The sequence below is a fragment of the Mizuhopecten yessoensis genome, unplaced genomic scaffold (assembly GCF_002113885.1).
Source record: "Mizuhopecten yessoensis strain PY_sf001 unplaced genomic scaffold, ASM211388v2 scaffold9109, whole genome shotgun sequence".
NCBI lineage: Eukaryota > Metazoa > Mollusca > Bivalvia > Pectinida > Pectinidae > Mizuhopecten > Mizuhopecten yessoensis.
This window is the reverse complement of record NW_018407883.1, coordinates 1,459,577-1,476,598: the sequence shown is the minus strand read 5'-3', so window position 1 is coordinate 1,476,598 and position 17,022 is coordinate 1,459,577. Positions and strand designations below refer to the sequence as shown.

Below are 17,022 nucleotides of genomic sequence, written 5' to 3'. Positions count from 1 at the left end.
CAAAGTGACATATAAAATACCGAGCTTACAGTTATTATAATACAAAGTGAGATATAAAATACCGAGCTTACAGTTATTATAATACAATATGACTTATAAAATACCGGGGTTACATTTCTTTTTACACAGCCAATAACATTTTCTATTCGACGTTTCGATGACTAGTACGATATGTACACTGTCACCTTCAATGCTGATGAAGTTGACTGTGTACATATCGTACTTGTCATCGAAACATCACATAGAAAATTTGATTTGTTTTATAAAAAAAAACTTTTCATAATTAATAATAGAAAAGTGCACGTGTCTGATAAGATATCGGGCTTACAGTAATTATAATACATGTTGACTTATAAATTACCGAGCTTACAGCAATTATGATACAAAATGTCTTATAAAATACTAAGCACACAGTAAATATAATACAAAATGACTTATAAGAAATCGGGCTTACCGTTCCTACAAAACTTACTGTTCTTACTATACAATCAGGCAATTAAGATATCGGACTTACAGTTCTTACTATATAAATTGACTTATGTAATACTAGGCTAACAGTTCTTACAAAACTTAGAGAACTACCGTTATGTAAGTCAGCGACAGATACATATACATTTAGGTGGGGAAAACAACAATGCCTCAATGATCTGCTTAAATAAAAAAAACGTTCTGAAATTCGTCTTGCCCAACTTTTTTCCAACGCTTAACAGGTAGTATATGCTATGTCAATTTAGTTTGAAGAGAAATAGACCTGATATTATTAGCGTTACGCACGTTAAGATTGTTTTGTTATATATGATTAGGTTCTTTCAGAAACAATGACGTCACCGAATGGCAAACGGGTCGTCATCTTTGCGTCCTTTTGAACCTGGTCTATATGATTATACAATAGTAGTACATTGTATAAGAACTTGTCACGTTTCCAGTCGTGTCCGCAGTTGTCCGTGTGCTTGATAAGGCTCCTAGTACTTAAATGTGATCTCCATCAGAGGTCAATAGTCAGTGATCACACATAGCCATGAAGTTCCTCATCGTCACCGCCTGCCTGGCAGCATATGTTGGTAATTATCAGACGATTGCTCTTTTTTTCTATCTTTCTTTTACTCTCTATCTGTCATCCAGGGTACATTTCCTTTCTTTTTATCAATTGGTTCGATTTCAAAGATATTAATTAGTTACATTGTAAGTAATGATGTATGCATATTCGTTTCTTTTTCAGTAATAGCAACCCTTTTGATATAATCTTAAAGAGCTATTGTCATATTATAATGAAATTGATCTTGTCATTATTGGCAAAGGCGTTTTGACTAAATCAACATTATTTTGTTACTTAGCAAGACCATCGGGTATTTATTTTGATAATAGTTGTGGCGACGCGTATAGGTTCATGCTAATTCATATTAATTTACTCACTGACAGTTTTATCAATCATCATAGAATTGCGCCTATTAGTATACTAATATATAAAGCCTAAATAAAATCCCTGATAAATATAAAAGTATCAAAATAACGTTTAAATTGCTGTGCACGTATTTGAGGGATCGTTCTCTCAAATGTCATTATGTTCCTCGTGAAATGTAGTTATGCATGGTGCATTTCAAGACTGGGACTGAAGAACAACAGTGCCACCATTCTTGTCTGATATTTATCAAAATAAAAATGTAGGTTCCCGTAGTAACATATGTGGTACTATGCTAGTAAATAGGTCAAACGACAGCTTCACGATGAAAGAAACTTGATACCACAGGATGCATTTCTTGTTACCATAGCTGTAATCCAACAGATAAGAGAAAAGAAGAGAAAAGATCAATCGGACAAAGAACCAATAACAATAATACTACGGTGCTCTTCAATATCCTGCCGGGGTCTTGTGTGTCGCAAAACAACCAATCGATACATACACAGTTCTTTAGGTCAATTTGGATTTCCGTCTTGTTTACCTTTAGCATCACTGATGAGTCCTAGAGGGACGAACGGCTGTATGGTGCAGCTTAATTCTTTTTGATGTACTGTACCTATTACCAACTTTTATAGGTTCAATCACGTGAGTGTGTCTGCTACGTTTATCTTTCAAGATACAAGGTGGTAGATACTACTTACGGATTTCACAGTCCCTGAGGTTTGCCGTTACCCTTTATAGCCACAGTTTATATCTTTTAAGTAGAAGTTTGGTTCGGTACTCACTCTTTACTCATTTGAAATGTTCCTGTACACCTTAGTTTAATATGAATCAGGGTTTCATGAACACCTTCGTATGTTAGGTGCAATCACGCGTGTGTATTTTACATCCATCTGCCTTCATCAGAGAAGGCACGTTAGTCCAGTGGTCGGACGCCGGGCTCATGACCGAAGGGTTGCGGGTTCGAGTCGCGGTGCGGCACTGTGTTGTATCTTTGTGCAAGAGATTTTACTTCGCTTGTTTCAGTCTACTCAGCTGTAAATGAGTGCATGGTTGGGCAGTGCTAGAATTGTCGAATGCTAGCTGTACGCGCCGAAATGGCAGAACCGGCTGTATGCTCCCCAGGGAGTTGAGAAAGATGTTGGTTGGTTGCAAAGACCCTATAACCACGGATAATTATTTGGGAACCGCTTTGAGACGACCATAAAGCGGTATATAAGAACCTCGAATTCCTATATTATTATTATTCGTACGCGATCCCTGAACAGATGTCGCTACATTAGGACTGTTAGGCCACATAGCACACTGAAAGTTGTAATTTAAAAATACATGTGTTTTATTGTATATGTTAATTTACTGAAATTTTGTCTAGAGTGTGAACTATATAAAACAAAATTAAGATGGCCTCCACAGTGATATTCTTGCCAATGTGACGATTGGTAAATAAAATCAACAAGTATAAACGTATAAATCAATTAAACATATCATATTTGCCAGAATCGTACCCAAAGTACTCGCACAAATAAATACACCACGATATAAGCCCTCTCCACAAATGATAACAAACAAATTTAATGACAAACATATAATTGAATAGTAATGAATGCCAACAGTAGTAAGTATTGTTAATGAATAAACAGATATACAGTTCCGATCAGAATTCTCAACACAAAAATGAGTTATTAATGAAAATATCTCCACAATTCTAAGAATACCAACTGTTTCTATAAAATGCCTTTTACTTTATCAAATGAAATGGACTACACTGTTATATTTATAGTTATGTTAATGTTTGTTTGTACTTGGCAGTATTCGTGATAAGTGAGCGTTGCCATGAACATGACGATCTAGAGGCGGTGTGTGTACTGACAGCCTGCAACGGCAACAACACCAAAATGATTTGTGAACATGATGAGTGCACGTGTGCTGTTGATACTGATATAAGTAAGTAACGAATACATCGCTATATATATATAATTTAACCTCGTAATAATGCCCCTCATTCCAGTTGCCACCTACCACCAATCTGTTTCAAAATCCGAATTTCGTTTTTTCCTTCAGAGTTTCTTAGAAGTATCCTTCGAATCATCGCTATACCTCTTTATGACAACAAAACTTCCTTTAGATAAATTGTGGCACTATGACTATAACAACTGAACAGCTGTATATAATGTCTTTATTATGTTTCCCTGTGAACGATAAGATCACAAAAATGAGAGGCAAATTGTACACTTCAGGAGGTTCCACCCTTTCGCAATTAACCAGCAGTTTTCAATAAAAGTTTCACATAATGGTAATGTCACTATGTAACTATGTAGAGACGATTTTATGAATATCTAAGCATTCCGATATACTTGGGATTTTTTTGTAAAAAATACCGAAAAAATATTTTTTTGTCAAATTTAACACTTTCAAATTTTTTGAGTGTGTGGCATTGTTCATAACTATTACAACAATAAAATATTGAAAAGAAACATTGCTAATTTACCCTTCAAATATTTTATTTATCATAAATATATCTAAAACATGTTACAAAAAACGTTTTTTTTATTGAAATTGTATGGATAAAAGTTACTAAATACAAGCTAAAAGCAAACAAGACACATAGTTTCATACAAAAAGCGTGAAAAATTGAACCAAATACACACAGTCTTTATAATTCATTTATTTTACATTTTACAATGACTTTGATCCTGATGAGTGGTGTCTACCTTGAAAAATTTCGGAACTTTTTGCAGAGGGATAGAATTTATGCAATAACACTTATTTTATTTTCTATACCAAAAACGACGGAAATATATTAAACTACTATATTTAATTGGAACAAAATTACTCTCAATCATGTACATTTGGACATCATTCCATAGCCCGCTTACGCATGGTATATTTACATGTCAGGTACATATGTAACCGTAGCCTATCGCATGGTATGCCGTATCACGTACATGCACTCGCATTTTAGAGGGATCTTGATTTTTTACAAACTACTATTTTCACAGTGTTATTGTAATTGCATTTGTGAAACGATTTATCAGACAGAGCGTAACTCGCTCGACAACAAAAGTCGTAGCGACCAAGAGCTTGTGAAGTACTGTTAGCACGTGATACGTACAGGTGAGGTCGGTAAACAAAACACATCAGTCTGCATTTCATGCGCCTCATTTACGACCTTCTTGAAGTCGTCTGATCATATGTCAGTGTCCTCCCGTGAGTAAATTAATGTCATTGTATCATAAGCTTTATTTCTGAAGTAAGTGTAATTACACATTTCCAAGTTAATCGTCACGCACGTGTACTATTGTTTATCCGGTGTTACTATAATTTTCACTACGGTATGGGAATGCCCGATACGCAATACGGAAATGACGACACGAAAATACGACAGGAAAACATGTTTATAACGAAGGGTGGGAAGTCCTTAATAAGACTTCAAAAAATGATGACGTCACGTAATGCATGTAGCTTATTACCTGTCACCAAACAAAAATAGGGCGTCGTCATGGAGTTTCGGCCAGCGATATGTTTAACAAAATAAATATCTGGAATTTTATTTCAATGAAAAAGGGCAACACACAGAGAGCGCTAACTGCATATTTACGGAAAATGTAGGTTTTATCATAAATATGAACATATTTTCTTTTTCATGCCGTGTTGCAATATCGTCAACAGAAGCTTTGAACAGAGCCAAAATCATGTTACCTCTATCAGCATATTGATGGAAATGTGATTTCAGAAACAAACTCTAAAGGATCTTGATAAGATTTCGTCCGAAACAAACTTTTTATTTATCAGCTGAAATGGGTTCCATATCTTCTCAATATTTGTCAAAATTCTGTTCATCTCTTCGAGCGACTTAAATGAAAATAAGGTGTGTAGGAAGATTTGGGACGGATTTAAAGTTTCAAGATTGAGGTAAATAAAGACTGTACGTTTCGTATAGATTAACATGCAAAACAATTAACATAACATTTGATTAACCAATAACATATCAACATCAGATATCGAGCACATGCCGCTAATGAAGCTAAATTTTACAGCTGTTTTTATATATCGAATGTTTTTCCGGTATTACATTGTATTTTACGTACTTAACCAATTAACACCATATTTGATCATATTTTTCTGTTGTATTCTAATGAGATCCACCCTTATTGTCATTGCAAATACATTTTGAAATGTTGATTACATATACATGAGAAGGTTCCCACAGATATTGAGATAAATGAAATTATCATATTGTTTTGTAGACAATGAAAAACGGCTATTTTACAGAAATAAAAGCCAGTTGCTTTAAAATAGAATGTTTTTCTAAAAACTTTGATATCTTTTTTTTTTTCAATATTATTGAAAAATTAGGATATCTGTAACATGACACAAATAAAATGACTATGTGCATTTGCCTTTCCCTCACAGCTTGTCTGCTTGACGTAATTATTTTTCAAATTTGTTTTCATGAGATTCCTCCATATTTTTACATCTATAATATATATTGGGAGAGTTCTTATTAATATTTAGGAAAAATAGATTTTCAGGGTGTTTTGTTAGAAAATGAAAAAACGCTTTACGCTACAGAAATAAGGTTCAGTTTCTTATTACTTTAGAATGACGTCATCAAAGATGTCTGGGAATCTGTCTAACATATTCATAGAGCTTCTCTTTGTGCCGGTTGACATTACTTGAATATTTTGCTAACTTTGAATTGATTGATAAATCAAGATTTTAAATGTTTGTAACTGACCACTATCCGTACATCTACCTACTATTGTCTTCCCCTACAGCTTGTCAACAGAAATCAGATTGTGAACATTTACCGTCCGACTGTGATGAACACGGACCACACCACCCACCTCACCACCGAAGGGCCCCTCCCAAGCCTGGCATGGAATGGCATTGTTTGGACAGTCGCTGTAAATGTTTCTAGAGTACTCTACAATGTATATGCTACTTGGGTACTTTGGGTTTTGGAAGAAATAAAAACGTCATTTGTTGAACTGTTTTCGTATATCTTTATCTATAATTCCCGTGAAATATCTACAGATGGATTAATGAAAGGAACCAATATCATTTTTTTATTGAGGGAAATCCAATAATTATCGATTTATTCAATTTGATTTCTTAACTCTGAAAGCCGGGAATACAGTAATTGTCATGTAAAGTGACTTATAAGACGCCAGGAATACAGTACTCACCATTCAAAGTGACCTATCTGACGCACGGAATACAGTACTAATAATTCAATAAGACCTATCAGACGCCAGGAATACAGAACTTACAAATCAAAGTGACCTATCAGACGCCTGGAATACCTTACACACAATTCAAAGTAACCTATAAAACGCAAGGCATACATTAACTTATATCAAATGTGACCTATTAGACGTCAGAAATATTGAAATTATAATGCAAAGATACAATTAAGATACAGTACAAAAAGTAATTTTAAAAAAAACAATTTAGATTCAAGTTGCGCATTTATCATGAAACAAAGCGACAATTAACAGTCATACAGTTGTTACAATACAAACTTATTTATCAGACAGTTTTTATAGGTGTTTTGTTGTAAGTTTATCGACTGTCGACCAAATAATGACTGCAAATGGCAAAATCTCTCGAAATATATACAGTTTAAATACTCAAAATAAGGCAACTGCCTACAGGACCAGAAATGACAACAACGTGCAGTTTGTTGTCAAATACAGACATATAAGCATCACTGTACAAATGATAAGAATAACTGTTATAAACAATATTGTCTTAACATTTTACTTGGTAGAATATATTTAACCAACATATGTTTGTATATTATGATGGCATATTTAACTCGGTATTCTAAAATGTTTAAAAAGAATAACCAACTAATGCCATAATCGGCCGCATCGTTAATTATTTTTTCCAAACATTGACTTACCCTCATCGCATATTTCAACATAATTCATGCACATACGTTGATTATTTTTAAATACATTATACTATATGATGAGGTTCTTTAAGAAACAATGACGAACGGTTCGTTATCCCGCCGTCGTTTTGAACCTGACCTTTCTGTGTCTGTTGCACTGTTGAAGGAATATTGACCTGGTCGAAATCGTGCTTGTTCGTTTGCTAGCTTGCTTGATAAGACATCTAGTTCATAGATATAATCTCAATCTGTGGGTCAGTGCTCAGTCGTCATTTCCAAACATAGCCATGAGGTTCGTTATCCTTACCGTCAGCCTGGCAGCTTTGTTTGGTAAATATTTCGCTCGTACTGGGCGCCTTTTCTCTCTTTTCCTCTCGGGCGCATATGCATGCATCCCTTCTTTTTGATTTTTTTTAGTTCAAATATACTTATTTTTGCAGTCGAAGTAGAAGTACATTGTTAAAGGAAGTTTCAAGTGAAAATAGCAAATTAGAAAATATATTTTGATATATTGAATCACATTCAGGTAATTATTTTGCAACAAACTCTTTATCGGCTGGTTTGTCCTTTCGTATGAGGTTTTAGTTTATTTTTTCGCATTTTTCGCTGTCATGTCTTAACTTCTGACTTTAACACATTTTTTATGAAGTTCAGTGCCACTTAAATTCATAAACCACCGAATTTAAAATCTTAGTAATCTAAATGAGTGTTAATCACAATATATTTGCTTTTTAGTAATACCCCAAGATAAAAAGAAAATATTGGTTCTACTCAAGAATAAATGTACAATATTTATGTACCTCAAAACTGTACAATAACCATTGGTATACCACTATGAAAAGTATATCGTTATAATTGACTGATACGTTTTGACTTATTTGGCATCAATGTCTTATTATCGTCTAATTTTTTGTTAAGACTATAGCGCATTCAAAATAGTTTTTTACATGGTCATTATGCTGAAGTTACGCGTAGACGTATTGTTCGGTTATTTCAAGTAAGTATCTGATGATTTTGTCAAATGACATACACTAGCCTTCATGTACAGTATATAAAAATCTAACATGTTTTAAAAACAATAGTATAAATACTTTATCTTCAGTTATAGAAACCAGAACTCTGTGCTTGGTCTCCAACGAAGAAGAGTTCCAATTTTCCCCGCTTTTACAATAGCAAATATTTATATGCGAAATTTATTCATTTTAACTTTGCTTCGCCTTGCCCCTGATTCTATCCGGGGAATTTCCATGAAGGAAAAACAAACCTACTCGGATTTTACTTGATATTTGCCAAAGGTTGCTACTTTCGAGCATCAAAAATCCTACATACGAGAATAACTGTTGATTAAATATAGAGTAAATAGCATAACTTTAAAAGGTAGTTAACTATCAATGCCTGCACTCAACAGAAAAGTGCTGCGACTCTCAATATTTAATGAGTTTATATTTCGTATTTGATTAACGCAATAATTTGTTGGTTTATTAAGCATATACATGTACCTACATAATAATAATTCGAGGTCATTATTCACAGCTTTATCACAACCTAGTTTGTAGGTCGTCTCAAAGCGGTTCACAAATACTTATCCGTGGTTATAGGGCATCTGCAACCAGCCGATGACATAACAGATTGTGAATATCTTAATGACTTCTTCGTATAAAGTATCTTACGCTATATTATATCACAGTCAAACTTTTTATTTACAATGTCTAAGAATGTATAAAAGTTAATTGTTCCTTTACTCACTAATTCATTAAGCCAATCAATCAAATATTCATTTATGGATTGGTTGCCACAAGTGGACATTCACTGAAGGATTTCCGTATTTATCTATCACGCAGTCATTCATTTGTGCATTTAAACATAAAACCAAAATGTTAACATATATTTTGTGTATCAATATATCATCCTACATCCTATATTCAGTCACTTGCATAAACAGCTCTTATATCGTATTCTCCTGACCAATATATGTATTGGATTTTATGTTTAATTTCTCTGATGCAGGCGTTGATCCTGGATGTATTTTTAGTTCAGTCATCTAACAATAGCACATAGCCTTATATGTAGCACATAGTCTTATATATAGCATATAGCCTTATATATAGCACATAGCCTTATATATAGCACATAGCCTTAAATATAGCACATAGCCTTATATATATAGCATATAGTCTTATATATAGCACATAGCCTTATATATAGCACATAGCCTTATATATAGCATATAGTCTTATATATAGCATATAGCCTTATATATAGCACATAGCCTTATATATAGCATATAGTCTTATATATAGCACATAGCCTTATATATAGCATATAGTCTTATATATAGCACATAACCCTATTTAAGCATACAGTCTTATATATAGCACATATCCTTATATATAGCATATAGTCTTATATATAGCATATAGTCTTATATATCGCATATAGTGTTATATATAGCATATAGTCTTATATATAGCATATAGCCTTATATATAGAACATAGCCTTATATATAGCATATAGTCTTATATATAGCACATAGCCTTATATATAGCACATAACCTTATGTATAGAATATAGTCTTATATATAGCACATAGCCTTATATATAGCATATAATCTTATATATAGCATATATTCTTATATATAGCATATAGTCTTATGTATAGCATATAGTCTTATTTATAGCACATAGCCTTATAAATAGCATATATTCTTATATATAGCACATAGCCTTATATATAGCACATAGCCTTATATATAGCATAAAGTCTTATATATAGCACATAGCCTTATAAATAGCATATAGTCTTATATATAGCACATAGCCTTATATAAAGCATATAGTCTTATATATAGCACAAAGCCTTATATATAGCATATAGTCTTATATATAGCATATAGTCTTATATAAAGCATATAGTCTTATATATAACATATAATCTTACATATAGCATATAGTCTTACATATAGAATATAATCTTATATAAAACATATAGTCTTATATATAGCATATAATCTTATATATAGCACATAGCCTTATATATAGCATATAATCTTATATATAGCATATATTCTTATATATAGCATATAGTCTTATGTATAGCATATAGTCTTATATATAGCATATAGTCTTATATAAGGCATATAGTCTTATATATAGCATATAATCTTATATATAGCATATAGTCTTATATATAGCATATTGTCTTATATATAGCATATTGTCTTATATATAGCACATAGCCTTATATATAGCATATAGTCTTATATATAGCATATATTCCTATATATAGCATATATTCTTATATATAGCATATAATATTATATATAGCATATAATATTATATATAGCATATAATATTATATATAGCATATAATATTATATATAGCATATAATATTATATATAGCATATAGGCCTATATATAGCATATATTCCTATATATAGCATATAATCTTATATATAACATATAGTCTTATATATAGCATATAGTCTTATATATAGCATATAGTCTTTGGTTTTTTAAACTTTTAAACTGCTTTATATTTATATGTCAATATGTTCCTCTCCAACCGTATTTTTCAATTAGAAATAGAAATGTATACACACGCATTGCATACCTATTTGTTACAGCCCCAGTCTAATTGAATTTGTTTTTAATCCTTCTCCTGTATATTAAATATTTTCAAAAAGTTTTTCCGAAATAACCTTTTTGTTTTTCTATCATTTTTTTGCTTTCCATTACAAGGCATAATTGGAAATACATATAACAAAGTACATGTCAAGGTATGTCTGAGATACAGTAAGCAATCATTTAGAATTTTTATATTTGATTCAGTCTGTTTACATTCATATCCATTTATATCGTACTGATTATGATAGCTTGTTATATTTTATGCATACAGAGAATACTTTTATACACAAACATTTATGAAAGCAGATTTTTTCCTATGTAATACACATTTATTAAAGTTACTAGTGTTACATTATTCGTGAAATTTTTTATTGTTCGAAAACTATATTCTGTCTAAAACCTCACAAAAAATAGTACATATCGTTATTGCAATAAGGTAGAATTTCCGCTCAGCTACAAATGGACTACAGTTTTTTCCAATATTTGAAAGTGACCTTATTTTCTACTTAAGTATATGTCTTAATCATCATTGCGACGGACATTTATAGTTTTTGCAAAAACATATGATTATGAAACATTATTATTATAGAAAAATGAAAATTGAACAGACAGTTTGTATTTGACAGTGTACGCAGTAAGTGAGCACTGTCATGAGCATGATGACCTCGACGCGACGTGTATATTGACATCCTGTAACGGCAACAACACAATAATGGTATGCGCGCATGATGAATGCACGTGTGCTATTAACCCAAATGTCCGTAAGTACCAAATACATACACACACACATATATAGATGTATACATTTATATACTTCTAATTAAACACTTATAGATCAAAGTAATGTGTCCTCAAAAAGGAAAATGAACAGCTGATCATGATTGTATTTATTGCCACAAATCACACATCATTAGCCTCTAATACCAATCATCATAATCGTGATTTTGAAGTTTGACCTTAACCCTTTCACCACTGTAAACCATAATTGACTCATCCAGATGAAAGTATGGTAGAGTCTAGTAAAGTTACCTAGGGGTGAAAGGGTTAATCAACCCGAATTCAACTTTGTTATAGAGATCTTAGCGATGAAACACCAAAACATGTTTTTCGCAATAATGACGTAATCTTTGATGTCTGGAACTTCGTCAATGATATTCAGGAAACTGAAACCAAGTAACGTTTGCCATTAGTTACGTATTTTACTAAGTTTGAATTGATTGATAAATCGGATTTTAAATGTTTGTAACTGACCACTATTCAAATATATCATACGTTTGATTTTCCTTCACAGCTTGTTTGCAGAAATCAGATTGTGAACAATTGTCGGGATGTGTTGAACACCACCGCAAACCTGGCAAACAATGGCATTGTCTGGATAGTGCCTGTAAATGTTTCTAAAGCACTTTGGAATGTATTTGGGTACATATAAATGTATCCTTGATACCATATTTTGGTCATCAATAAAAATATTTCATATATATATTTGATGTTCCTGTGATATATACGAATGTCCCAATGACCGGACACATTTTCAAATCAAACAGATATAAATTAAGATCTAGGGAGTAAAAAACACTAACTGCTACTTAATTCAGTGTAGTTTCTTCATTCCAGAAGTCTAACAGCCCGTGAGTTTCAATGCATATAGTAATTGCAATACAAAGTGACCTACAAGATACCAGACATCCTATAATTATACTAAAATTACTATTAAAATGTACTTACAATAACAAATTTTACATAAGATAACAGTAAAGTAATACGTTACTTACAATACAACATTTTATATAAGCAACAGTAATACGTTACTTACAATACAAAGTTTTATATAAGACAATAGTTATACGTTACTTACAATACAAAGTTGTATATAAGACAACAGTTATATGATACTTACAATACAAAGTTTTATTCAATAATAATAATAATTCGAGGTTCTTATATACCGCTTTATCACAACCTAGTTCGTTGATCGTCTCATAGCGGTTCACATATTATTATCCGTGGTTAAAGGGCCTTTGCAACCAGCCAATATCTTTCTCAACTATCTGGGGAGCATACAACCAGTGCTGCCATTTCGGCGCTCACAGCTAGCATTCTATATGTCTAGCACTGCCCAACCACGTACTCATTTACAGCTGAGTAGACTGGAACAAGCGAGGTAAAGTACCTTGCTCAAAGATACAACACAGTTCCGTGCCGTGCGGTAACTCGAACCCGCGACCCTTCGGTCTTGAGCCCGGCGTAGTACCACTAGAATACCGTGCCACAAAGGCAACAATAAATCGTTACTTGCAATATAAAGTTTTATATAAGACAACAGTATTACGTTACTTATAATACACAGTTTAATATCAAATTACAGTAATACGTTACGTGCAATGCAAAGTTGTAAAGACAAAAGTAATGCGTTACTTACAATACACAGTTTTATTTAAGAAAACAGCTGTACGTTACTTACAATACAAAGTTCTATATAAATCAACAGTTATATGTTACTTACAGTACAAAGTTCTATATCAGACAACAGTTATATGTTACTTACAATACAAATATGTATATCAGAAAACAGTACTATGTTATCTACAACACACAGTTTTATATAAGACAACAGAAATACGTTACTTAAAATTTAAGGTTTTTATATCAGACAACAGCTATACGTTACTAACAATACAAATATGAATATCAGAAAATAGTACTATGTTATCTACAATGCAAAGATTTATATAAGACAACAGTTATACGTTACTTACAATACACAGTTTTATATAGGACAACAGTAATACGTTACTTATAATACACAGTTTTATATAAGACAACAGTTATACGTTACTTACAATACAAAGATTAAGATCAGAAAACAGTACTATGTTATTTACAATACAAAGATTTATATCAGACAACAGTGAGACGTTACTTACAATACAAAGGTTTATATAAGACAACAGTAATGCGTTACTGACAATACCAAGGTTTATATAAGACAACAGTAATACGTTACTTACAATACACAGTTTTATATTAGACAACAGTTATACGTTACTTACAATTCAATGTTTTATATTAGACTACAGCTATACGTTACTTATAACAACAGTTTTACATAAGACAACAGTTATACGTTACTTACAATTCAATGTTTTAGACTACAGCTATACGTTACTTATAATACAAAGATTAAGATTAGAAAACAGTACTATGTTATTTACAATACAAAGATTTATATAAGACAACAGTTATACGTTACTTACAATACACAGTTTTATATAAGACACTAGTAATACGTTACTTATAATACAAAGTTTTATCTTAGACAACAGTTATACGTTACTTACAATACACAGTTTTATATTAGACAACAGTTATACGTTACTTACAATACAAAGATTAAGATCAGAAAACAGTACTATGTTATTTACAATACAAAGATTTATATAAGACAACAGTTATACGTTACTTACAATACACAGTTTTATATAAGACACCAGTAATACGTTACTTATAATACACAGTTTTATATAAGACACCACTTATGCGTTACTTACAATACACAGTTTTATATTAGACTACAGCTATACGTTACTTATAATACATGGTTTATTATAAGACAACAGTAAAACGTTACTTACAATTCAATGTTTTATATTAGACTACAGCTATACTTTACTTATAATACACAGTGTTATATAAGACACCACTTATGCGTTACTTATAATACAACGTTTTATATTAGACTACAGCTATACTTTACTTACAATACAAAGATTAATATCAGAAAACAGTTATACGTTACTAACAATACACAGTTTTGAATAAGATAATAGTAACACGTCATTTACAATACAAAGTTCTATATAATACATCAGTAATATGTTACTTACAATACAGTATTACGTTACTTATAATACATCGTTTATTATAAGACAACAGTAATGCGTTACTTACAACACACAGTTTTATAAAAGACACCAGTTATGCGTTATTTACAATAAACAGTTTTATATTAGACTACTTATAATACACAGTGTTATATAAGACACCACTTATGCGTTACTTATAATACACCGTTTTATATACGACACCAGTAATACGGTACTTATAATACACAGCTTAATATCAAATTATAGTAATACGTTACGTGCAATGCAAAGTTGTATAGACAAAAGTAATACGTTACTTACAATGCAAAGTTATATAAGACACCACTTATTCGTTACTTACAATACACAGTTTTGAATAAGATAATAGTAACACGTCATTTACAATACAAAGTTCTATATAAGACAACAGTATTACGTTATTTACAATCACAGTTTAATATCAAATTATAGTAATACGTTACGTGCAATGCAAAGTTGTATAGACAAAAGTAATACGTTACTTGCAATACAAAGTTTTATATAAGACAACAAAGTTCTATATAAGACAACAGAAATACGTTACTTACAATGCAAAGTTATATAAGACACCAGTTATACGTTACTAACAATACACAGTTTTGAATAAGATAATAGTAACACGTCATTTACAATACAAAGTTATATATAAGACATCAGTAATATGTTACTTACAATACAGTATTACGTTACTTATAATACAAAGTTTTATATTATACAACAGTTATACGTAACTAACAATACAAAGATTAAGATTAGAAAACAGTACTATGGTATTTACAATACAAAGTTCTATATAAGACTAATACGTTACTTATAATACATCGTTTATTATAAGACAACAGTAATGCGTTACTTACAACACACAGTTTTATAAAAGACACCAGTTATGCGTTATTTACAATAAACAGTTTTATATTAGACTAGAGCTATACGTTACTTATAATTCACGGGTTTATATAAGACACCAGTTATACGTTACTAACAATACAAAGATTAAGATCAGAAAACAGTACTATGGTATTTACAATACAAAGTTCTATATAATACATCAGTAATATGTTACTTACAATACAACATCTTATATAAGCAACAGCTATACGTTACTTACAATACAAAGTTTTATATAAGACATCAGAAATACGTTACTTACAATACAAAGTTCTATATAAGACATCAGTAATATGTTACTTACAATACAACATTTTATATAAGCAACAGCTATACGTTACTTACAATACAAAGTTCTATATAAGACAACAGCTATACGTTACTTACAATACAAAGTTCTATATAAGACAACAGTTATACGTTACTTACAATACAAAGTTTCATTCAATAATAATAATAATTCGAGGTTCTTATATACCGCTTTATCACAACCTTGTTCGTTTGATCGTCTCAAAGCGGTTCACAAATTATTATCCGTGGTTAAAGGGCCTTTGCAACCAGCCAATATCTTTCTCAACTCTCTGGGGATTATACAACCAGTGCTGCCATTTCGGCGCTCACAGCTAGCATTCTATATTTCTAGCACTGCCCAACCACGTACTCATTTACAGCTGAGTAGACTGGAACAAGCGAGGTAAAGTATCTTGCTCAAAGATACAACACAGTGCCGTGCCGTGCCGTGCGGTAACTCGAACCCGCGACCCTTCGGTCAAGAGCCCGGCGTAGTACCACTAGAATACCGTGCCACAAAGGCAACAATAAATCGTTACTTGCAATAGAAAGTTTTATATCAGACAACATTGATACGTTACTTACAATATAAAGTTTTATATAAGACAACAGTATTACGTTATTTACAATCACAGTTTAATATCAAATTACAGTAATACGTTACTTACAATGCAAAGTTGTATAGACAAAAGTAATACGTTACTTACAATACACAGTTTTATATAAGACAACAGAAATACGTTACTTTAAATTTAAGGTTTTTATATCAGACAAAAGTTATACGTTACTTACAATACAAATATGAATATCAGAAAATAGTACTATGTTATCCACAATACAAAGTTTTATATAAGACAAAAGAAATACGTTACTTACAAAATACAGTTTTATATAAGACACCAGTAATACGTTACTTATAATACACAGTTTTATATAAGACAACAGAAATACGTTACTTACAATACACAGCTTTATATAAGACACCAGTTATACGTTACTAACAATACAAAGGTTTAT

General features: G+C 31.5%; 2 protein-coding genes across 2 annotated transcripts; both read left to right on the top strand.

The window, feature by feature from the left end:
• Nucleotides 1-932: 932 nt before the first annotated feature.
• On the top strand, nucleotides 933-6,387 carry LOC110457329 (serine protease inhibitor Cvsi-2-like). The gene is made up of 3 exons (XM_021508550.1): nucleotides 933-1,061; nucleotides 3,209-3,343; nucleotides 6,178-6,387. Exons 1-3 carry the CDS (start codon nucleotides 1,019-1,021, stop codon nucleotides 6,318-6,320), a joined length of 321 nt encoding a protein of 106 aa, XP_021364225.1. The 5' UTR covers nucleotides 933-1,018; the 3' UTR covers nucleotides 6,321-6,387.
• Nucleotides 6,388-7,524: 1,137 nt separating this feature from the next.
• Nucleotides 7,525-12,406, top strand: LOC110457390 (serine protease inhibitor Cvsi-2-like). Its single transcript, XM_021508640.1, has 3 exons — nucleotides 7,525-7,628; nucleotides 11,551-11,685; nucleotides 12,216-12,406. Exons 1-3 carry the CDS (start codon nucleotides 7,586-7,588, stop codon nucleotides 12,320-12,322), a joined length of 285 nt encoding a protein of 94 aa, XP_021364315.1. The 5' UTR covers nucleotides 7,525-7,585; the 3' UTR covers nucleotides 12,323-12,406.
• Nucleotides 12,407-17,022: the final 4,616 nt, after the last annotated feature.

Excerpts from the sequence above, each read along its gene's own strand:
- LOC110457329 (XM_021508550.1), top strand. The coding sequence starts at position 1,019 with ATGAAGTTCCTCATCGTCACCGCCTGCCTGGCAGCATATGTTG. Across the intron at positions 1,062-3,208 it reads CTGCCTGGCAGCATATGTTG|TATTCGTGATAAGTGAGCGT; the intron begins GTAATTATCAGA and ends TGTACTTGGCAG. Across the intron at positions 3,344-6,177 it reads TGCTGTTGATACTGATATAA|CTTGTCAACAGAAATCAGAT; the intron begins GTAAGTAACGAA and ends CTTCCCCTACAG.
- LOC110457390 (XM_021508640.1), top strand. The coding sequence starts at position 7,586 with ATGAGGTTCGTTATCCTTACCGTCAGCCTGGCAGCTTTGTTTG. Across the intron at positions 7,629-11,550 it reads CAGCCTGGCAGCTTTGTTTG|TGTACGCAGTAAGTGAGCAC; the intron begins GTAAATATTTCG and ends TGTATTTGACAG. Across the intron at positions 11,686-12,215 it reads TGCTATTAACCCAAATGTCC|CTTGTTTGCAGAAATCAGAT; the intron begins GTAAGTACCAAA and ends TTTCCTTCACAG.